General features: G+C 31.9%; 1 protein-coding gene and 1 long non-coding RNA gene across 2 annotated transcripts; one reads left to right on the top strand and one right to left on the bottom strand.

Moving 5' to 3' along the window:
* Window positions 1-1447: 1447 nt before the first annotated feature.
* On the bottom strand, window positions 1448-11944 carry LOC146999351 (uncharacterized). The gene is made up of 2 exons (XR_015042728.1): window positions 7740-11944; window positions 1448-1667 (listed from the first exon to the last, which is right to left on the bottom strand). It is a non-coding gene; the product is annotated as an uncharacterized LOC146999351 (long non-coding RNA).
* A 3057-nt stretch (window positions 11945-15001) lies between these two features.
* On the top strand, window positions 15002-20963 carry LOC118205988 (uncharacterized). Its single transcript, XM_035378267.2, has one exon. The coding sequence runs from the start codon at window positions 15812-15814 to the stop codon at window positions 16610-16612; it is 801 nt and encodes a 266-aa protein (XP_035234158.1). The 5' UTR covers window positions 15002-15811; the 3' UTR covers window positions 16613-20963.
* The last annotated feature ends 522 nt before the right edge of the window (window positions 20964-21485 follow it).

Raw genomic sequence — 21485 nt, 5'->3', positions numbered from 1 at the left:
TATACTTTTGACACTTTGACGTTTTCAATCTGTAATAGTGCTCAACTAGACCCAATATTTAAAATTGCTTGTTGTAGGCTTTTTACACCCCTATTCTGCATATCACAATATTAGTTGCTGTTATAATCAGTCACATTTATTCATGCTGTGAGAGAAAAACAGCACAGTTCAACATTGATGAAATAATTAACACTTAATTCCAAGAACCATTCCTACTATATTATGATACAAATTTAAGAGATTTATGAATGTGTTAGAATTGTAAAGTTTTCTGTTTAATGAAAACATTAGGAAATGTGACTGCAAATGGTTGCTACAGAATATTACAAGTTTGAATTTAACTGCACACTTTTGCCCAATTCATGCACTATAGAACCTCATTATTTTGGTTTAGTAGATTAATAATTAGATATCAGATTAGCATTAAGTTTTATTTTCTGAGTCATAGAGCATCCAAGAATAGAAATGATAATTAATTTAATACTTCAAAATATACTCATGTGCATGAAAATAACTGTAACTGATGCAAAATGGGAGAAAACATGATCTTTGTAAAAGCAGTGTTTGTTCTTTAGTTATGAATGTTTAAATCAAATCTGGATTTTATGTATATGCTATTATTATTAAATTTAAATGAAATACATGTATATGCTTAGAGCAAATATTCACTTATTTTTAATGTGTCAAACAATTTATGGATATTAAGAGTTCTGCAGAAAATTCAACTCTTTGAAACTATCCATGCAAATGGGAAACAAAGAAATTTCAGCAAGTACTTCTGTAATGACAGGAAATAATAATAGGCATTATCTAACTATTAAGTAACGATAAGACTTATTCTAGAATTAAAATTATTTAATTTCCTGAATGCTTTAATATAAGTCTGGCTACACTCTTCTGTGTGAAAGACCACAAGCCCTTTGCCTGACACACAAACTTTTAAGCCTCCTTATTTTGCAATAAATAGTTAAAAATTAAAAAATGGGCTGTAACTTTAGCACTCATTTTTCATAATTATTATAAGACCAGTATATTCATCTTTTTGATTAGCAGCAAGTTCACTCCTATTTCTTTGTTTTTGAATGTTGAAAAATTAAAATATCTAATTATTGGTAGCTCTTTTGATATTGGAATGTGTGAAAGTTTAATTTGTATACAGCTTTACGTACTGAAACTTAACAAATATGCAAGTACTCTTATTAACCAGCGAAAAAAAAAAGTGTCCACATTTTTAAGTGACTATAGTGTTTTTTAATCTTAATCAATGAAAATCAATTGATATCATGGATGATGAAATAAAGAATGAAAATATATTTTATTTAAGAAGAAATTGGGATAATGTATTAGTCAATGTCTTGTAAGAAACACTACTTATATTATGCTTCATAGATATGACTAATTCCTAATATGTGGAGTAATTTTCAGTAAAAAATAATTCAACAATGGATAATTTTTTCCCCAGACTTTATTCAGAATACATAATAATTATTTTACAAAGTTTTTATTCAACTTTTATTTCTGAAAATAAAGACATATCAGATAAAATTCCTTGACTAGAGTATAAATATTATTATTCAACCATATTACTCAAAAATTTATCAGAAAATTCTCCTGGCAGAGCTTGCTCTTGACTTTTAAATACATACCAGATTCCTGCCAATCGTTTACTGAAAAATAAAGAAGACTAAATTCAATTGGGAAACAGCCAAGATCACTGAAAACAATGCACTATTCATTTTGCAAACATAAGCCTGAAATATTAAAAATGATCAGATTGAGATCAGATATGAGATTATTTATGAACAGAAAAATTTGCAGTACTTGCATACTGTCCCATTGGCCATGAAAATTGGTGCAGAACCACTAATCATTCCTGAGGAAATCCTTCACAGTCAATGGGATGAAGTGTTAAGTACAAATTCTCTGATTCCTCTTTAAAAATTAGAGAAAATTTTGGCATGTAGGTCCCCCGAGAATGCATTGTTAACATAAAATGAACTATTCTCTATTATCCACAATTGGGGGTATCACCCTGGCCAAAAGGGTTCATTGTTGCCTACTTTAACAATTTTCTCTTATACTACCAAGTTACGTATAAACATAAGCATTTTTATTTGTTTATTGGCCATATAACATCATTACAAAATAAAGCAAACTAAAAAAAAAAAAAAGTGTTTTTATAGAAACTGTATGGCAACAGATGAATTGCAAAATATTTGTCCATTATACTTTATATTTTTCAAGCATCACCAAAGGAATGGAATTGAAAAACATTTCTTAATTTAAATTTCTTTAAAAATATCAATCACTTAAAATTATATGCTTGTATATCAATTTCCGGAATTCAGTTATATTAACTGGCGTATTTAAACTTTGATTTTTAATCCTCTGATAAGCATAGTAGCATACTAAAACACCACAGCTCATATTATCAGTTTGCAAAATATGTGAAGGACAAATTATTTTCCATTTAGTGCTAGTAGCAAATATTTTAGCTAAAACCTCACACCATGTATGAATTAAAATTTGATACTCTTGCCCACATGATTTATTTTGTGGATCATAAAATTCAAAAGCCATATCTGGAATATTTACTATTATTAATATCCAATGACAATTTAAATTTGCACGGATAAAAAATAATTTCGCTGATTTCAATCTTGTTAGTAATGGATCTTTAATACAAAAATTTGGTTTAGGAATTTGTAAATTAGACTTAACAAAGGCAAAATCTTCATAACTGTTTAATATTTTAAATAAAAAAGCATCAATTATAGTATTATAGAGCCATCTTTTTCGAAAACGTGAAGATACAGATTTAAACAAGTGTTCTTCTTCATTACTTATAAAAGGATCTATAGATTTTAACATATATGGTGTAATTTCAATATCATGTATTTTTAAACATGATTTGGTCAAATCTTTATTCATTCTAACATTTACTGAAAAGTTTTGCTCTGCTGATGATAAATTTATCTTTTCCTGTGTACAAGGTGGAACATTCTCGGTTAAAATATTATAAATATATTTTCTAAATTGAAGGGTATCTAAAGGAAGATTTAAGGCTAATGTATTTACATGTTGAAATGCATAATAACAGATGAAGACCCCACAACTGCTTTCATCATTTTGTAAAGCATGCGGTAGACATTGAATATCCCATGAACCGTTAATTTGTAACTCACTGTTAATTACATTAGACCATTTATTAGTTAAGTTTATGTATTTTGGATTGCATGAATTTATTAACGAGTCATATAAATAAAAGGTATTTTTCTTTAAATCTGCTATGATCAGAACCCAATGAGAATCAATGCAAGCAGGAATCAATAAATATTTGAAAAATTTCAAAGAAACAGGAAAAACATTTCCAAGTGATAATGCATCAGATAAGATAAGCTGGGTAATCGAGGAATCAGCAAAAGTATATTGATCATCACTTTCTAAAATTTTGTTTAAAAATGCATTTATGATTACATCAAATAACCACGCCCTAACAAAATCTGTACAAACCGATTTTATAAAAAATTCTTCACTTTTACTGATATAAGAATCTAAAGACTTTAAAGCAATACGATTGATACTATAGCAGCCAATTTGTAAAATTCTTTCAGAAATATTTTCGCTAGATTTTAATGGAAGGGAAAATGATTTATTTTGATCAACACTGGTTAAATCACATAGATATTTATCACTGTTATTTAAATCAAATGCTACGGCTTTAAATTTAATTTTCTTTTCCACACATTCATTTATTTCTGGGTCATCTACATTATCATTAAAATCTTGATTCTTATTCTGCTGACATTTCTGTAATTTTCTCTTTTTAGAAGTTTTAAACAATTGTGGGTTAAGTTTTTGATTTGGTGAAACTGGACATGATGCACTTGAAACTGCTCTTGAATTTTCATTCGAGTTTAAAATTCCTCTACATTCTGAAACTAATGAATTTAATGTTGTATGAACACACTTTAACATGACATTTTGGACTTTTGGTTGTCTTATTAATTGCAGTAATTCTTCTACAAGCTTTTCACATGCATTTACTCTCTGTTCAATACTTTGTGGATTGTAATGATTAACAGAATACACATTTATTGATTTCATACTTTCATTGCATTTCTGATTCGATTCAAGATTAATCCCCGAGGGATTAAACACCCAATCATTTTGTTTATTAAGGAATGAATGCACTTTATGTATATGTTTGCACAGCAATTTATCTAAGCAATTGCAGTGATACAAGTGACTACACAATGAGACACATGATACTTTAGGGCATCTATAAAAGCAAAAATCCTGACACGGACAAATTTCAAAAAGACGCTGCACAGTATATATTTTATTTTTTGTCTGAGAACAAACAGTCCAAGAAGTATCAGAGCATTTATTTACATCACTGTTCCTAATTTTAAGTCCTCTCTGATGCCTACTTAAACAAGAAATGGAATTTCTGGGAGATACATTAGTGTATAATTTATAGGTATGATTTAAATATTTATCTTTCTCAATTGTCAGAAGTGTAGAAATTAAAATATCTAATCGTCTATTATGTCTCCGCTTAAAATAAACAGTTTTCAACTGATTGTGAAAAGATTCACAGTACATGTTAGTATCAGTAAATGCATGTGGAAAGTTCCGATAACACAAAGCCCATTCCTCTAATCTGTTTTTATAATTTTCAGAAAAATATTCAATAAAATCTCTACTTTTCCTAGAATAGTCATTCAAAAACTTACTTATTTGATCATGAAAAGTGATCTGGTTTCTTTCATGTAATATATTTGTTAATTCTCCTAGCATTTTTTGGCGTATGTGCCACGAACATAAAAGATGCTTAATATCTTGACCAAAAACCTTTGAAAATGCAGGATATGTAACTTTGTCATCATCTGTCATTACACAGTTTACATATAAATTTGGTACACGACACTTTAAACTATTAAATAAACAATAAAGAGTGTCAGCATCTAGAAAATTAGTAATAAAATGAGCAACTGGATAGCCACAACCAAATTCATCAGGTACTATAAGATTAAGAAGGTAAAAATCATACTGGTTAGTCTTATGTGTAGATTCGATACATAAAATCTCTGTACAACCTTTTATCATCATTTCTTTCTGTTCACGCGTCTGAAGACCAAGAGCAAACGATACTTTATGATTTGGAAGATTATCTAGATCAGTTGGACCGTACAAAGTTGAATTATTCTGAGGCTTATATAATAACACAGGATTGTATGCTTCACATTTTAAAGTTTCAATGATTGAATTAACAGAAACTGCATCACTACTTGGACGCAATGAATTGTTTAAATATCTAGAATAAGCAGAAATAGTTTTACGGGAGACAAAGCTTTCCTTTACAGGGAAATTATTTCTATTCTCGCGATTTCCTGATCCATCTTGTAAGATATCCCTTATTTTTTGTGGAGGCACAGACAAACGTAAATTTGCTTTTATCAAACACCGCGTACTTTGTTTCAATGGCTGATATTTACAATTTTCAAACTTTTGCTCATGATTATGTTTAGGAAAGTAAAAAACAGAGATTTTATTCATTTCTTCACAAGCCCATATTCTGACCGGACAACATACACTTTTTGAAACTGTACCTTTTTCATTTTTCCGACTAGTTTTTTTTTCAAAATCAGAATAACCTTGCGTGGTAAACTGACAGCAATAATAATGATAAGTTTTAGAATTTTTCGTTACATTAGAAAACTTTCTGAATGAAGTAAATGCTGAGGTTCCTTCCAGTTCTAGCCAATCTTGAAAATAACTCATTGTTTCAAATGAATATTCTTTTAAGTTATTTAAATTATGTTCATCTGCTAAATGCTTATTAAAATTTAAAACATATGTAAAAGACTTATGGCAATCAGGTATGAAGCATACATACAATTTATTAACTTCTGTACAAAATTTCTTATGTTTAAAAAATGATAATTTGCAAGGATAACATTTATTACAATTTAGACATTTCCGAGGGTAAACAGATGAAAAATTTTGTTTTAAATCAGCTACTTGTTTATTTGAACTTTTTTTTTTTTTTTTTTTTGTGGTTATAAAATGAATTCTTCAATTTATAAGTTTTCAAGCATATTTCACATTTACGAAGATAAGCCATTTCTATTTTATCACTAATACATTCTTTGGTTTCTAATTTTTTAGCACTCAATACATTATCAATGTTTATAAGAATATTACTCTGAGGAGAAGTTATTGAAAGTTTAAAATTTTCAGTTTCAAGTTTTTCTTTGCAATTTTTTTTTATGATTATTAAAAGAATTTTTAGTTTTATAGTTTTTTTTACAAATATCACATTTTCTAGGATAAAGCGATGGTGCATTACAGTCAATTTCGGACCCCCCTCCAGTCAGAATAGGACACATAGACTTATTTTTCCTCACTTGACAATTAATTTCACTGCTTTCTACATGATCTTTTAGTAAACAAAATTTATTAAAGTGAAAGAAACTTAGGCCTGAACTACAAGAAGTGCTTTTTCTGGTCATAGAAATGTTCTTTTGCTGCAAAACATAACTAGAGGCAAAGTCAGAGTAAAAATCATCTTTTGTTGTACACAATTTAGGTTGTGAAATATCAAAATTTGTTGAATCATTTTTTAAACTCCCTTTGCCACTAACAGAAGCACAATACAATGGATAACAATCACTGAAAGAAACAGCACTTGCCTGCTGTACACTACAACCAGCAGCAGTGACTGCATTCTTTAGTGATGATCCCATGTAGGCCATTACACTTCTTAGGCGCAAAACAGCTGAAGCAGCATTCTTCAGATGCAAACTGCCACTAACAGTCAAATCCCTCCTTGGACACAAACCATCACCAAAAGCACGAATTGGTTTCTTCTGAAAACTAGCAATTGGGACAGTAGTGTTCGTAGAAGAATTAACAGTGGAACTAGCACTGCTCCTCAGAAAACGGCCAGAACCATGGACTGCAACACGCCTGGAGGAGTCAACATCAGCAAGGATATCATTTCTATTCTTCCATTCTGGATATTATTCCATTCTGGGAGTGACGTTATTCCTTGAATGCAAACCAGAAGCAGCATTCTTCGGATGACAGCCAACACCGGGAATGACAACATTCTCAGGACTTAGGCCAGGGGTAGCAACGTTCCTTGGACGCAAATCAGAACCAGAACGAGGGACGGCAGCATTCCTTGGACGTGAACTAAAACCATTGACATACTTAAAATGAGAGCCAACACTACATATGGCAACATTTCTAGGATGACATCTAGGTTTAGTCCCATTCCTTACATGCAAACCAGAACCAGTTCTATGGACAGAAGCGTTCCTTGGGCGAGATCCACCACCATGGCCAGCAATGCAAAGAGACCGAGAGCTAGCATCTGGGTTGGCAACGTTTTTCGGATGTGAGCCAGGGGTGGTATCATTTTGCAGATGCAAACTAAAACCATCTGTGTGGTTAACAGCATTCTTTGAATGAGAGTCACCACCATGGACAACACATTTAAAACGAGATCCAGCACCAGAAATAGCAACCCTCTTCAGCCAAGAGCTAGAAGCAACTTTAGCAGCATTTCTCAAATCAGAATTAGCCTTCTTAGTAGCATCTACAGCACAACCATGCTTTAAAACAGTTGAATAGAGAGGATAAGAAGGGCTTGCAGAAACAAAAGAATCACTCAGAGGTGGAAAATCCAATGTAGTAAATGAAACACAAGGCAATACAAAAGGACTTACCTTTGTAGAAACTGGCTTTGAAGTCAAAACAATCTTGATATTATCCAGGAAAACTGCCGCAAGTTTCTTGTTCCCCAGACGGTTTAGATGTAATCCATCCCTAGCCAATAACTTAGCTCCAAAATGATGATACGACCTGCAAATAAAAAACGCTTCTCGATTTTGGCAGTACTTTTCAAGTTGAGAATTAATTTCTACAATCTTTCTATTAATTACCTGTAAACGGTTCAAAGCTGCTACTCGCTGATTTAAAGTTGTGAAAAAATCTTCACCACGTGGTAGGATATCTGAAATGATAACATTGATATTCGGGTTCAAACGTTTAATATCCTTAAAGAGGCAATCGTACTTTTTAAGAATATCTTCAACACTAGTGCTGTAGAAGTAACGAGAAATTGTGTACCCGTATGTATTCGTTACTCGGTGAAACAGTACTCGTTACTATCGTATCGTTACTCGTTACTTTCGGTAAAATCCATCGGTATCCGTATCCTGAGCCTATTTTATCGGTCTACGGCCCTAAAAAGGGCCTTGAAACGTCGCATCGCATTGAATCACGTGAGCTTTTCTACCCCGCGGGAACTGGGTAGTGCTGCAATAGGGAGTTTTGCGTCGCATTTTTGAGTAGAAATAATTCACTTTATTTTGGCTATTATTTTTTGGTGCACTGGATATGATTCATTATTAAATTTTCTATTGCTGTCAGGGCTCAGTTTCTAAAGTCAGAAGCGCCTACGGAAGGCCGTCGGGAAAATAGGAAAAAATAAAGAAAGAAAGGAAATAAATATTACAATAATAACATTAATTAATAATTAAAAAACAAAAAATTACTTATTAAAAAACTTAATAATTAAAATAATAAAAAATAGTGATTAAAATAATGAATAATTAAAGTAACATAATAATTAGCAACTGAAGTATAAAATACTTATAAGTAAAATTTAATAAAAATGTAAAAACAAATAAAAATTAAAATAATTTTTAAGTTTATGATGATTAATTAAATAATAAAGTAAAATACCAGATCTTGTCTTACTGGCTTAGTATCGTTTCGTCCTTTCTCATTTCATCCCCAGCTCGAAAAAGTGTTATTTCGTTCGCTGCCTTACCCCACCAATTCCCTCTTTCCCGTTTCATCCGCTGTTTGAAAAATAAGTGTTTACTTTACGATAAGGCGAACGTCTGTTTACTTCAATTAAAATGGTTTAGAAGAGATGACTCAGGACTTAGAAGACTTCAGGACTTATTTATCCTTGGAGATGACTGTTTCTACTTCGACTTAGCTTTTGATTTTTTAATAATATTTAATATTTTATGCAGACAAATTATATTGAGCAGAATAATGAATTTCAGACGTGTTCAAAAGGTGTGTATCTGAATATAATAACATTTTTGTTGTATAGTATCCATTTTTTAAATTTCACACATTTCTAAAGCAACGGAAGTACGGTATCACTATTTTGGCACACACATCAAAAACATGTATAATTAAGATTAATGTTACATTCCTTATTAAAAGTAATGGGTCTTCATTAAATGCAACCATTCATGCTTTTAGAGGATTTTACATGTGGTGGTCTTAAAAAGATGATGTTCACTACCAATGTTTGTTTATGTTCCCCAAAATAGAGATCTCTTAAAAGGTGACCTTTTAGAGATGTTGTAAATAGATGATTTGCAATAGATAATGGAATTAATGTAATTTAATGTCAATAACTCGAGGAAGCAAGTTTAAATACGGTGCAACAAAAATACAGAAGTATTTTAAATGACGAAAATATTCATATTTTGCCAATATCAAATTTAAAAAAGAATTAATTTTGGACAAATTATGAAATCTAACTTTTAATGTCGTCTTCTGGTTTCTATATTTATATCTGGCAAAGTTTTATACTTGTTATGAAAAAATAAAAATGCAAGGACAAAGATTGACCGGGAAATTTAGTTTCAAAATTTGCAATGTTTGGTGCCATTTGTAACTTGCCTTCGGGTATCGCTTAATTGAGTTAGAATAATTCGAGGAAATAAGTTTAAATGAAGTGCAGCAAAAATGAGCATAATTTAAATAGTCGTAGAAGGAAGTCATGCGGAATCCATATCAAATTTTCACTTTTTCATAATGACCATAAAACTTTCCCAAATAAAAATACAGAAACTGGGAGACCGCATTAAAGATTAGCTTTCGTTATTTGTCCGTTATTCGTTATTTTGTTTGCTGCTTCCCCCATTCCCTTCATCAGAACCGCTAATGAAGAAAAGGTGAAATTTCCCCAATTCATCCCTTTTCCAAAAACTCCTAGTTGAGACTGTTATTTGTTGAGACAAGGAATGCAATGTTATAAATGTCAACTTGCTTTTTACACTTAACAATATAATCGATAAAAACATTCGCACATGCATAGGTTAAGTACGAATTAAGAAAGAACTTAAAAGAAATTTAGAAATCTATAAAAGGTAAGGACATTTTTATGTTACTTTATTAGAGATAGATAAAATAGTGAAGCACTAAATATTTCAATCAATGTTATTTCATAATGCTATGAGTATACCTTTATTCATTTAAGAAATGGCTCATCAGCGGTCGAGCGGTAAAGTCCCTGAACACTGGTAGTTCCGACCTGAGTTCGATCTCAGGCAAACGGGCTGGCTTCATAAGCGTTTTGTGTTTTTTTCCCGTACCAGCTTACAAGCCAGCTTACCACGTACCATACAAGCCAGCTTTCCTAAGAAAGTGCTCTACGAAGGCATTTTTCCTCCTAGGCACATAGCCCCAGTGTGTTTTGTCATAATAAACTAAACCAAATCATTTAAGAAATATATCAGTTGATCACTGCTCAGTGTACATCTGCTGTTTGCTTATAAAAATACTTTGTAAAGACATTTCCACTATTTTGCTAATAATTCTGGAAGGCTCATAGAATCCGAAATTATGTTACACTAGCTAACAGAGAACTTAAGTCTGCTTAACTTGCTTTCGTGTCTTTGGGAAACGTAAGTATATGCAGAAATAAATATTAAAATCTATCACGTATATTTGTAAAGATGTAAAGCATACTGTTTTGGTTCACAATAATGATAAATATGCATCATGTTACGACAGTTTTAAAAGATCACAAATAACCATACATATGCTAGACTTCTAACAAAATTTCTGTTACAATATGAATATGCATTTATTATTATATGAGTCGTAAAACGGCCCACCACCGGCCGAGTGGTAAAGTCGCTGAACACTGGTAGTTCGGTTCGAGGTTCAAATCCCGCTAACGATCCGGCTATATGGGTGTTTTCGTGGTTTTCCCCATGTGTAACGTGTATACAAGCCAGTTTTCCTTAGAAAGTCCTCCACGAAAGCATCCATCCCTTAGGCAGATAGCCATAGTGTGCTTTGCCATAATTAAACACACGCATACACACATGAGGCGTAAAATTCAATATTCGTCAATTTTAGATTCTAGGTATATGACAAAATTTTTTTTTTTTTTTAAATTTTCGTTTTGTTTTTAAAAATTAATTCACTTTATAGCTTTTCTCCAATTTCTTATAAAGGTATAGGAGTTAAATTTTGATTTATATATAATATGATATAAATTCATCATTCATTAATAATATTTTATGTATAACAAAAAAATTATTATTAATGTTCAAATTTTAATTTTTTTTAATGATTTGTCTTCCATTTGTTGTATATTTGTTGAATGCATAGCTAAATATTTCAATTATACACAATACGATTCTGCAGAAAACAATTCAGCTGGCATGACAGCTAATTGCAAAAGAAAAATTAGAGTCTTATTGCTCTTAACTCTTAGTACAAGCAGCCATTTTAAAATTGACGTTAAAATAAATTTATTCTATGGTCTATTAGAAAATAACTATACTGAATCATTTATTGACGACTTCTAAGAGGTCGCTTTCTGAAAGAAACCTGTATTTTTGAGAACATAAACATACGTTGATATTGAACATCACTTTTTTAAGATGCCAGAGCAAATGCACAGAGCTCCAAAAATCATCTAAAAGCATAGACGGTCACGTTTTAAAAGGCCGACTACTTTTAATAAAGCTTGTATATTAATGTTCATTATACATTTCTCACATTTTTACTTTCTTTCAAAACAACGATACTGTGGTCAATTGCTTTAGAACTATGTGAAACTAATAAAATGGGCCCTATGTTATAAAAACCTAATTATATTCAGATACACACCTTTTGAACATGTTTGATATCCATTATTCTAATCAGAATACTTTGTCTACAGAAAACATTGAATAAATATTAGAAATCAAAAGCTAAGTGAGATTAAAGTAGGAAGAGTCATATCGTCTCACACATTTTAATTGAAGTAAACAGGTGCTTACTTTATCGTAAAGTGAACACCCGTTTTTCAAACAGAGAATGAAAAGAAAAAAAGAGCCCACCAGAGCTCGAGCGGTGAAGTCGCTGAGCACTAATAGTTCGGTCCTGGGTTCAATTCCCGGCTAACGGCTAGCTGCACGGGCGTTTTCGTGGTTTTCCCCGTGTGTAACTTGCATATGAGTCAGTTCCCTTTAAAAAATCCTCCACGAAGGCCTCCCTCCCCGTAGGGGCAATAGCCCTAGTGTGCTTTGCTGACCGAACAAACCGAAACCGGGGAAAAAAAAAAAAAAAATTGGTGGTGGAAGGCAGCAACGAAACGTCGTTTTAGAAGAATGGGCTACATAACCAAATTTCTATCTATACTCTGGTAAACAGTACATTATTTTCTCATCAAAAGCCTAAATTTAGCTAATGCTCGGCTTAGTTCTTAAATTGCAATTTTAGCCACAGCCCCCAAACAAGACGATGTCTGGTATTTTATTTCATTATTTAGTTATTCATCATTAATTTAAGAATTAACTAAATTTTCATTTGTCTTTAAATTTTTATTGAATTATAATATTCATTTAATATTCTAGTTGCTAATTATTTTATTATTGTAATAGTTATTTTATTTATTTTTATTTATTTATTTGTTTATTCATCTTTCCTGATGGCCTTCCATAGAGCTCCAGCACTTCTAATTTTAAAAATTAAGTCCTGACTACAACCAATGATTGCGAAAATAAAAGTCAAGTAACTTATTTAGTGATAATTAAATAAAATAAAAGCCAAAGCTTTTATTATATATATATATATATATATGTTTATGTGTGTGTGTGTACTTTAAATTTAATTATAAGTACATATATATATGTACTTTACATTTAATTATAATTTATTTGATATATATATACATATTTATGTTTGGTAGCATTACCGATTGCAATAAAAAGGGAGGTGCACATCTAGATGTTATAACGGACCCATATACAAAATTTCAACGTTCTATAACTAATCGTTTTTGAGTTATGCAAAATGCATACATACGTACTTGCACATCACGAAAAAAATCCCTTTCAAGTATCAACTTAGAGTCATAATCATTAGTCATAAGTATGAGCTTAGAGTAAATGGGATTACATTTAACAATAAGTTTTTTTTGAAAAAAAAAAGAGAGAGTCCTTCATTGTGTTCGTACGTACATACGTCACCCCAAAAAATAATTCACATGGATTCCGTAATTGTCAAAAACGGATATTTCGGTTAAAATATGATACCCAAAGTTTTCTCGATTACAATAATTACTACCATTTTATTTGATACAAGGAAGTAAAGAACCTATATTAACCTACATATTCTTATATAAACAATACCTAAGTGCAGTATATAAATATTTCAAATCAATAAAATCTCACTATGGCACGTTCAAGAAAAAAAATAAATAAATAACCATCTAAATTTTCAAATTACAAACATAAATAGCAATAGTAAAAAGCAAATACAAAATAACGCTTCCCGCTATCAAAATTGCTCATCTTCTTAAATATCAACAACTAAATAGTATTTCAACTAAAACACATAATGTAAACAAGAGTTTGCCCGATGCCCAAAAAAATTCAAAATTATCTATGAAAAATATGAGCACATTGTCACGCAACCGCATCATTCGCATTCGCATAGAAATCGCATCATTCGTATTCGTATAGCAACCGCATCGTTCGTACTCGAACAAACCGCATCGTACGACAGATGCGAGTAACGAAATGAATTTGTGAGTACCGAATCGGTACTTCGAGTCAACCGATGTACCCGTTACTCAGTAACGAATACATGCGGTTTGCTCCAGCTCTATTCAACACTGTCGTTCGAATTGTTGGTACCAACATGTACCAAAATCAAATGGTATCGATTGTCCAAAAAGGATATCTTACGTCTTAACCTTTCTATTGTTGCACCAGGAAAAGAATGTAAGGGTTTTCATCCGCAGAGAACCCGTTGGCGCCGTTGCATTTTTACTCGCCAAGCTCCTATGAGCCGAGCCGTAAACGTGGTTTTTAGTGTATGTAAATTCAAGTTAGCAGACAATGGTAGTAAAAATTCACAGATAATAAGTGTGTAGATGTAAAACTAACAGGTTAAACGTGATATACGAAAATAAATTTGTATTAAATTCAAGTTAGCACAGAAAACAGTGTATTAAGCATAACGGGAAATAGAAATTCATTTAAAAAATAAAAATTAGTATTCTTATACTTACGTTTACGTTATACTTGGCATATGTATTTTCTTTAATTCATATAGAATACTAATATTTCTTTTACAAGTGTCATTTTTCATTATTACGTACTTATCCCGAACTGACGAGCCGAGAACCGGCATCTTTCGACGAAAACTTCTTTAATTATGCGAAAATATTTCTATCTATTCGTTGTTAAAAAATTCGGAAAAAATAACAATAAATAAGAGAATAATATAAATCTCCAAATGCGAACAACGACAACCTTCGCACAAGCGAATAGGATGAATTAGCTAGGTTACCAGGTTTGAACTATTATCGCCAAAGTTGGCGATGTTTACATTTACCGGGTTCTCTGCGGAAGTGCTTCCGAATGTTAATCTACTTCATAATTCAGAAGATTCGCCGGTAAATATTCATCCAAATATTTAACCATTGAATCTCCAATTATAAGTAATTTCATCTTTTTTGGTTGCATATCGGCAAAACAAACAACTACAAATCGAAACACAGATCAATAATTATATATGTTGTAAATAAAATGCAACTATAAATTAAATGAAAATCAAACACTAATCATAAATATAACAAAATACAAATAATTATTAATAGAAAAAAAGAAGATAAATAGCTGAAGGAAAGCGAGAAAAATGGCGCAAAAAATACACACCTCACACTCGCTAATTAACACTTGAACTAAATTAGCGCCAATTCTTGACCTCGCGGAAAAATTTACGGGAAAAAAATAACGCCAAATGCTCGCCAAGCTTTGTTGCCAACGGAGATATCAAAGGTACATATCCGGTGATGACGTAGAACACACTTCCGGGTTCCGATTTGCGGAATTCTGTAAAACTCCTAATATACATATATTATGTGTGTATAGTATATATGTGGACGTTCTTTGGATCATTTTTGGTGTTGGCAATAATTTTCAAAGTCACGCCAAGGCTGCACCGTATACTAGGATTTTACCCTTGAAATTCTTAAACACTTCCTAAACTTCTGAAAATTAGAACTTCATGTTCATGTACTGTAGTATATGTGGTATAATTGCATAAATTTGCGATTAAAGTTGTATATGCTGACGCATAATTTGAAAATATGCCCCCTTAACTTTTAATGAAATATTACTCAAAACCACGAGAGGCTTATTTCATGCAGTAGATGAGCCTAACGGTATGCATTAATATTTTTATAAAAATAATCTCATGTATGTTTGCGAGTGAACCATTAGGAACTTTTGTTCAAATTTCTGTTAAACACCCATTTTCCATACAAGCAGAACGCGAACTTCATGTGAAATATGTAGCTGGTCTACATGACCACATATCAAGGGCAACAAATGTTGAACTTTATGAAGAAAAAACTTGAGTAACAGCTGTGTAATAAGTGATTTAAAAACGGGAATATTTCAAAAGAGCGCATGCATAGTTCTACCACAGAGACACTTTGTGTGTATGTCATTTAGACAAAAGAGTGATTTAAACAAGTATGTTTATTCACACAGGAGAGAAACCTCATGTATGTGAAGTATGTAATAAACCATTTAGACATAAGTGTTTTTTAAATAGACATATGCTTATTCACACAGGAGAAAAACCTTATGTGTGTGAAGTATGTGAAATGTCATTTAATCAACAGGGTGCATTATACAGGCATATGTTTACTCACACAGATGAGAAATCTTATGTGTGTGAAGTATGTAATAAGCCATTTAGACATAAGTGTTTTTTAGACAGACACATGCTTATTCACTCAGGAGAAAAACCTCATGTGTGTGAAGTATGTGAAACAGCATTTAGGCAAAAGGGTGCATTATACAAGCACATGCTTATTCACTCGGGAGAGAAACCTCACATGTGTCAAGTATGTAGTAAATCATTTAGACAAAAGTGTGCATTATACAGGCATGTGCTTATTCACACAGCAGAGAAACCTCACCTGTGCCATATATGTAACAAGTCCTTTAGATTAAAGGGTAATTTAAACAAGCATATGCTTGTTCACACAGGAGAAAAACCCTATAGGTGTGAGATATGTAATCAGCCATTTAGAGAACAGAGGAGTTTAAGTGTGCATGTGCTTATTCACACGGCAGAGAAACCTCATGTATGTGAGGTATGTAACCGTTCATTTAGTCAAAAGACAAATTTAAAAAGGCATATGCATATTCACACAGCAGAGAAAGCTCATTTGTGTGAAATATGTAACAAGTCGTTTAGGCAAAAGCAGCATTTAAAGAATCATATGCATACTCACATAAGAAAAGAACCTCATGGGTGTAATATGTAAGAAATTAGACAAAAATGTTGTTTAAACAAGCATATGCATATTCACACAGAAAATAATCATCATTGGTTTTACATGGCAACAAATCATTTGGGTGGAAAAATAATGTGAATAAACCTATGTTTAGATAAGCTTCATGTAGTGAGGAAAAATTACATTAGTAAGAATCTTTCAGTTTTGAGAGCCGTAAAAAATCCCAAACTATTGTTAATGACAGTGCTGCCAAAAATAATTGTAGCAACCCTAACGCAAGAAAGGAAGTATAATAGTAAATAACTATCTAAGATTGATGTTTTAATTTAGATAAAAAGTTAATTTCATATAGTACGTTTTTATTATTATAATTTATATAAAAATGGCTAAACATGACTGAATGGAAGCATAAGAGTAAATAACTATTCCACATCATTTTTATAATTTATATAAAAATTGCTAAACATAACTGAGTGGATGCCTGCATTGCTATTTCACTACCGAGTTACCTCTAAAGCATAATTTCATCTTGTTGGTTGTTCAAACATAATTTTCTATATTGAATGATGCATTTTTTATGGAAAAATCCCCGAAAAATTCTTGGTAAAGTGCAAAATCACCCAATTATTTGTTTGCCGCTTTTTATAAGGGTAAATTTTCTTTTACTGTTTAAGTGAAAATAGGTCGTTGTGTACATAGATAGAGTCGAGGATGTGCGCAGAGCCCTTTTTGAGTAATTCTGGGATTTTTTTTTAAGTGAAAATAGGTTGATGTGTACATGGATACTGTGTAAGTGCAATTCTTAAAAACACGTCAAGCAGTGGGTGATTCTGCTCTTTACCCAAAATTCTATTGCAGACTTTTCAGTTAATCTTTGGATTATGGTAACTTAGCATTTTTTTGGCGAAAATTTGGCGACCAACCCTGCTACAGCAACCTGCTAGTTTTGTTTTGGACGCCACTTTGTTTACACAAAGTAGAGGCATGTTTTTTTTTTTTTTTTTACTCAAAATTTTTTCCAACAATCTGCTAGCCAAATTACGCTTATACTAGAACTTTTATGGAACAAAAATGCTTAATCTTGACATGGATACTGTGTAAGTGCAATTCTTAAAAACGCGTCAAGCAGTGGGTGATTCTGCTCTTTACCCAAAATTCTATTGCAGACTTTTCAGTTAATCTTTGGATTATGGTAACTTAGCATTTTTTTGGCGAAAATTTGGCGACCAACCCTGCTACAGCAACCTGCTAGTTTTGTTTTGGACGCCACTTTGTTTACACAAAGTAGAGGCAAGTTTTTTTTTTTTTTTTACTCAAAATTTTTTCCAACAATCTGCTAGCCAAATTACGCTTATACTAGAACTTTTATGGAACAAAAATGCTTAATCTTGAGGAAGATTAGGTGCAAAATTGGGAGAAAGTGCAGAATCACCCACTGCTTGCCGCGTTTTTAAGAATTGCACATACACAGTATCATCCATGTACACGTCGACCTATTTTCACTTAAATAAACATTCCAGAATTGCACAAAAATGGCATTGCGCACACTCTTGACTTTATCCATGTACACTGCTAAAGTCCTAGCTAGTAACCTTTATCGCCTTACCAAAATGTCGCCAAACTACCTGTTACCATATTCCAAAGATTAGCCGACTTTTCTTCATGGGCAATTCCCAAATTGTTAAATCCATAGGATATCAAAAAAGGATTAAAAAATTAAACTAGTATTTCAATGGCGTCTTAAGAAATATAGAACTATATAAACTTACGCATCAAATGGGCATGTTTGCTAGATTTGGTACTTTTGCTGCAATTTTTTTACGGTCCTCAAAACGGAATAGTACCAATCTTTCTTTAGCTGTGTTTTTACGACTGGCCCATGCAGCAAATAAGCCTCATTATGTGATGTATACAATTGTCATTTCATCTAAATTGTTAATAAATCATTTGTTTGTTTCCACAGTTATTTTATAAACAGCAGGAAAGATGACATATATGCTGTTTTGTGACATCTTATTTAGCAATTCAGTTAGATACATCTCGCATCCTCGTCAGAAACATAACTAATTACCTTTGAAATCAAATATTACTAATCTAGTTTATGTGCGAAGTATTCTTTGTTTAAAATGTCAATTTCTAACTGGTGAGGCTAACAATGTGACCAGTAATCTATGCATCATGCACTTAAATGTCTTTGAGGAAAATGAAAGTTTCCTTGAGCAAAAGCAGTAGCGTAGCTAGGGTTTTCAGAGCCTGGGGACGACTGAAGATTTTGCGCCCTTTTCTCTGTGCCAAGAACAGAAAACATTTCATTCTAAAATTTCGTAACATCAATTTGGCGCCCCCTAAATGCTGCGCCCGGGGACAGATGTCCCCCCTTGCCCCACCCTAGCTACGCCACTGAGCAAAAGATTTTTTTCTTCCCCCCTTGTGGTTTACCTTATTTTGTAAAACACTGGTTATTACATATGCGTACATACATCATATTTTACATTTCAATCAAGTATTTACCCTAAAAATCCATAAATAAACCTAGTTATTAAAGTGGATTTTTGTTTATATTTTTCTGATGGAAATTTTGCACTGTGTAGAATCATTAGGATGATTTTGAAGTAGGAGATATGATAAATGTGCAACGACATCACCAGGACTCGAACCTGAACCTTTTGTGCCAAGTGTGCTACAGTTGCACCACGAAGGCAAGTAGAAAGGAGAGAGAAAATACCATATATACTCCCCCTTTTGAAGAGCAAATTGGTATTAGGGGACCCTTGTCACCAAATCCAGGTGGTGAAGAATCATCATCCACCACCTTTTAGTTCAGATGCAACTGTTGAGTCATTATGATTATTTTGAAGTAGGAGGTGTGAAAGATGTGCAATGCCCTCACCGGGACTCGAACATGGACTTGGAATATGTGCCGATTGTGCTACCATTACACCACAAAGGCATGCAGAAAGGAGGAAGAAAATACCTTATAACTGATGTCTTAAAGAAAGCAGCAAAGCAATTGCTCCTTTTATAGCAATTTTAAAGCAGCTGTTCTCTGTGATTTTGCAGCAAATTATTGTGTACTTCCAGAAATTTTATGAGAGTTTCTTCCATTGCAGGCAAATCCTGTTAGTGTATATTTAAAAGCAAGTTTTTAAGATTTAAAAGAAAAAAAAAAAAGAAGGATCATAATTTTTGCTGTAAAATTTGTTAGAACTTGGCATGAAACAAAAAGAATGCTTACGAAAATTGCGATATGGTGTACTAAAACTGAAAAATTATTCTTGGATGCCTACACCATATCTGTATAGTATATGACAAGGTACTTCTAAAGATATCTTCTTGTATACTGTAGGTGTATGGCAGCCACGTGTTAAATGAATCACTACGCAAACACTGGCACAAGATTGAAAGAATGAGTCGGTAAGCAAATGCCTTTTCCTTGTAGGTAATAAACTCATGCTTACTAGATATTTATTTGAAAATTGTTCTGTTTTTTATTTATTTATTTATTTTTATGTATTCATTAGCAGAAGGAACATGTTTTATTAACTTCCAATAATGTGTACTTACTTTATAAATGCAAAGACTTAAGTACCAAAGAAAAGTCACATACTGAAGTTGCAACTTATTCTCAGCATCCGAGCATAAATTGATAATGTGAAAAGTTCAAGCTTAAAAGTTTTTTTTTAATTCAGTTCAAGTTGGTGGGTTGGCTGAATGATTCCTCTAATAATGCAGTCTTAGAGATGAACAGAAACTGTTCACGTTTGGCATTTTATTGCAGTTTTGTTGGTTTTAATTCAAGGGGTTCCCTACTGTGGATATCCAACAGATATTCCCAAAATATCTGAGTTTTTGCAGTTCTTTGAGTAGGCATTGCACACTTCTTTGACTTTGTCCATGTAAACATCAATATATTTTCACTTAAAAAGTCGAAGGAGCACTCAATTCTAGGTAAAAGTTTATTTATGGAACATTCAACTACTCAGGTTACCATAAATGAAACAACAACTTCACAATAATACAAGGGTCTACTCTAACCGAAATTTAATTTTGTAGGTTTCATTAGATAACTAAGAGATGTGGATGGTGTATTTGTTAAATTTCTCTCTATATATATGTCTGTGTATTTTTTAAAATTATAAACATAAATATTATGTTATAAATTATTTACAATCTTAAAAACCAGAGAGTTAAATATATTGAAATTATCAAGTTATTTGGTTAAAGATTATAACATTTTAGCACAGTTGTGTAAAATTGTATGTTTTCAATGGATTTTACTTATTTAAAAGCTTATTAATGTCAAAAGCAAATATGGAAAAAGTAGGCTTTAGAATGAATGTTATAACTGATGCTTAAATACAGATTCTTGTCAAATACCTGATAGTGAAAAAACTTCATAATTTTTTTATTATATAGTGCACCAAGCATTAATATTTTTATTAAATCAGTTACAGTGATCAGATGAAAGCCCACTTGACAACTTACTACAAAAAAAAAAAAAAAAAAAAAAGCCTGCATAAAGAACTCTATTGTGATAATTGCTCACATGTGACAAATACCCACACAGATAAAAGTGCACATAGATATAAACCCACGCTAATAAGCTCACATTGATAAAAGCTCATATGAATAAAAGGACACATGACTTCTATCAATATAAAATGCATTTGTGATTGTTATTTTAATAAATGGTATATGTCTCAAAATTTATTTTATTGTATTTTTTTGGGGGTGAGTATATTTTATCAAGTCGAAAATAAGCTTTTCTGCTCTCTTGTTAAGTGGTTAGCTATCATATTTCGATGATAAATCTCTTATCCTATCTTATCTAAATAAAATTTTATTATTTATTATTTTAATTTATTTATTTTAGCGTGAAAGTGAGAAATATCATTGCGAAGTT

The sequence above is a fragment of the Stegodyphus dumicola genome, chromosome 1 (assembly GCF_044657685.1).
Source record: "Stegodyphus dumicola isolate Sdum_Otavi_A_Nest chromosome 1, ASM4465768v1".
Taxonomy (NCBI): Eukaryota; Metazoa; Arthropoda; class Arachnida; order Araneae; family Eresidae; genus Stegodyphus; species Stegodyphus dumicola.
Note: the sequence above shows the minus strand (reverse complement) of the source record. Positions and strands in the feature narration are given on the sequence as shown.

Bases quoted from the DNA above. Each gene is read 5' to 3' on its own strand.
- LOC118205988 (XM_035378267.2), top strand. From the start codon at position 15,812: ATGTTTATTCACACAGGAGAGAAACCTCATGTATGTGAAGTATGTAAT.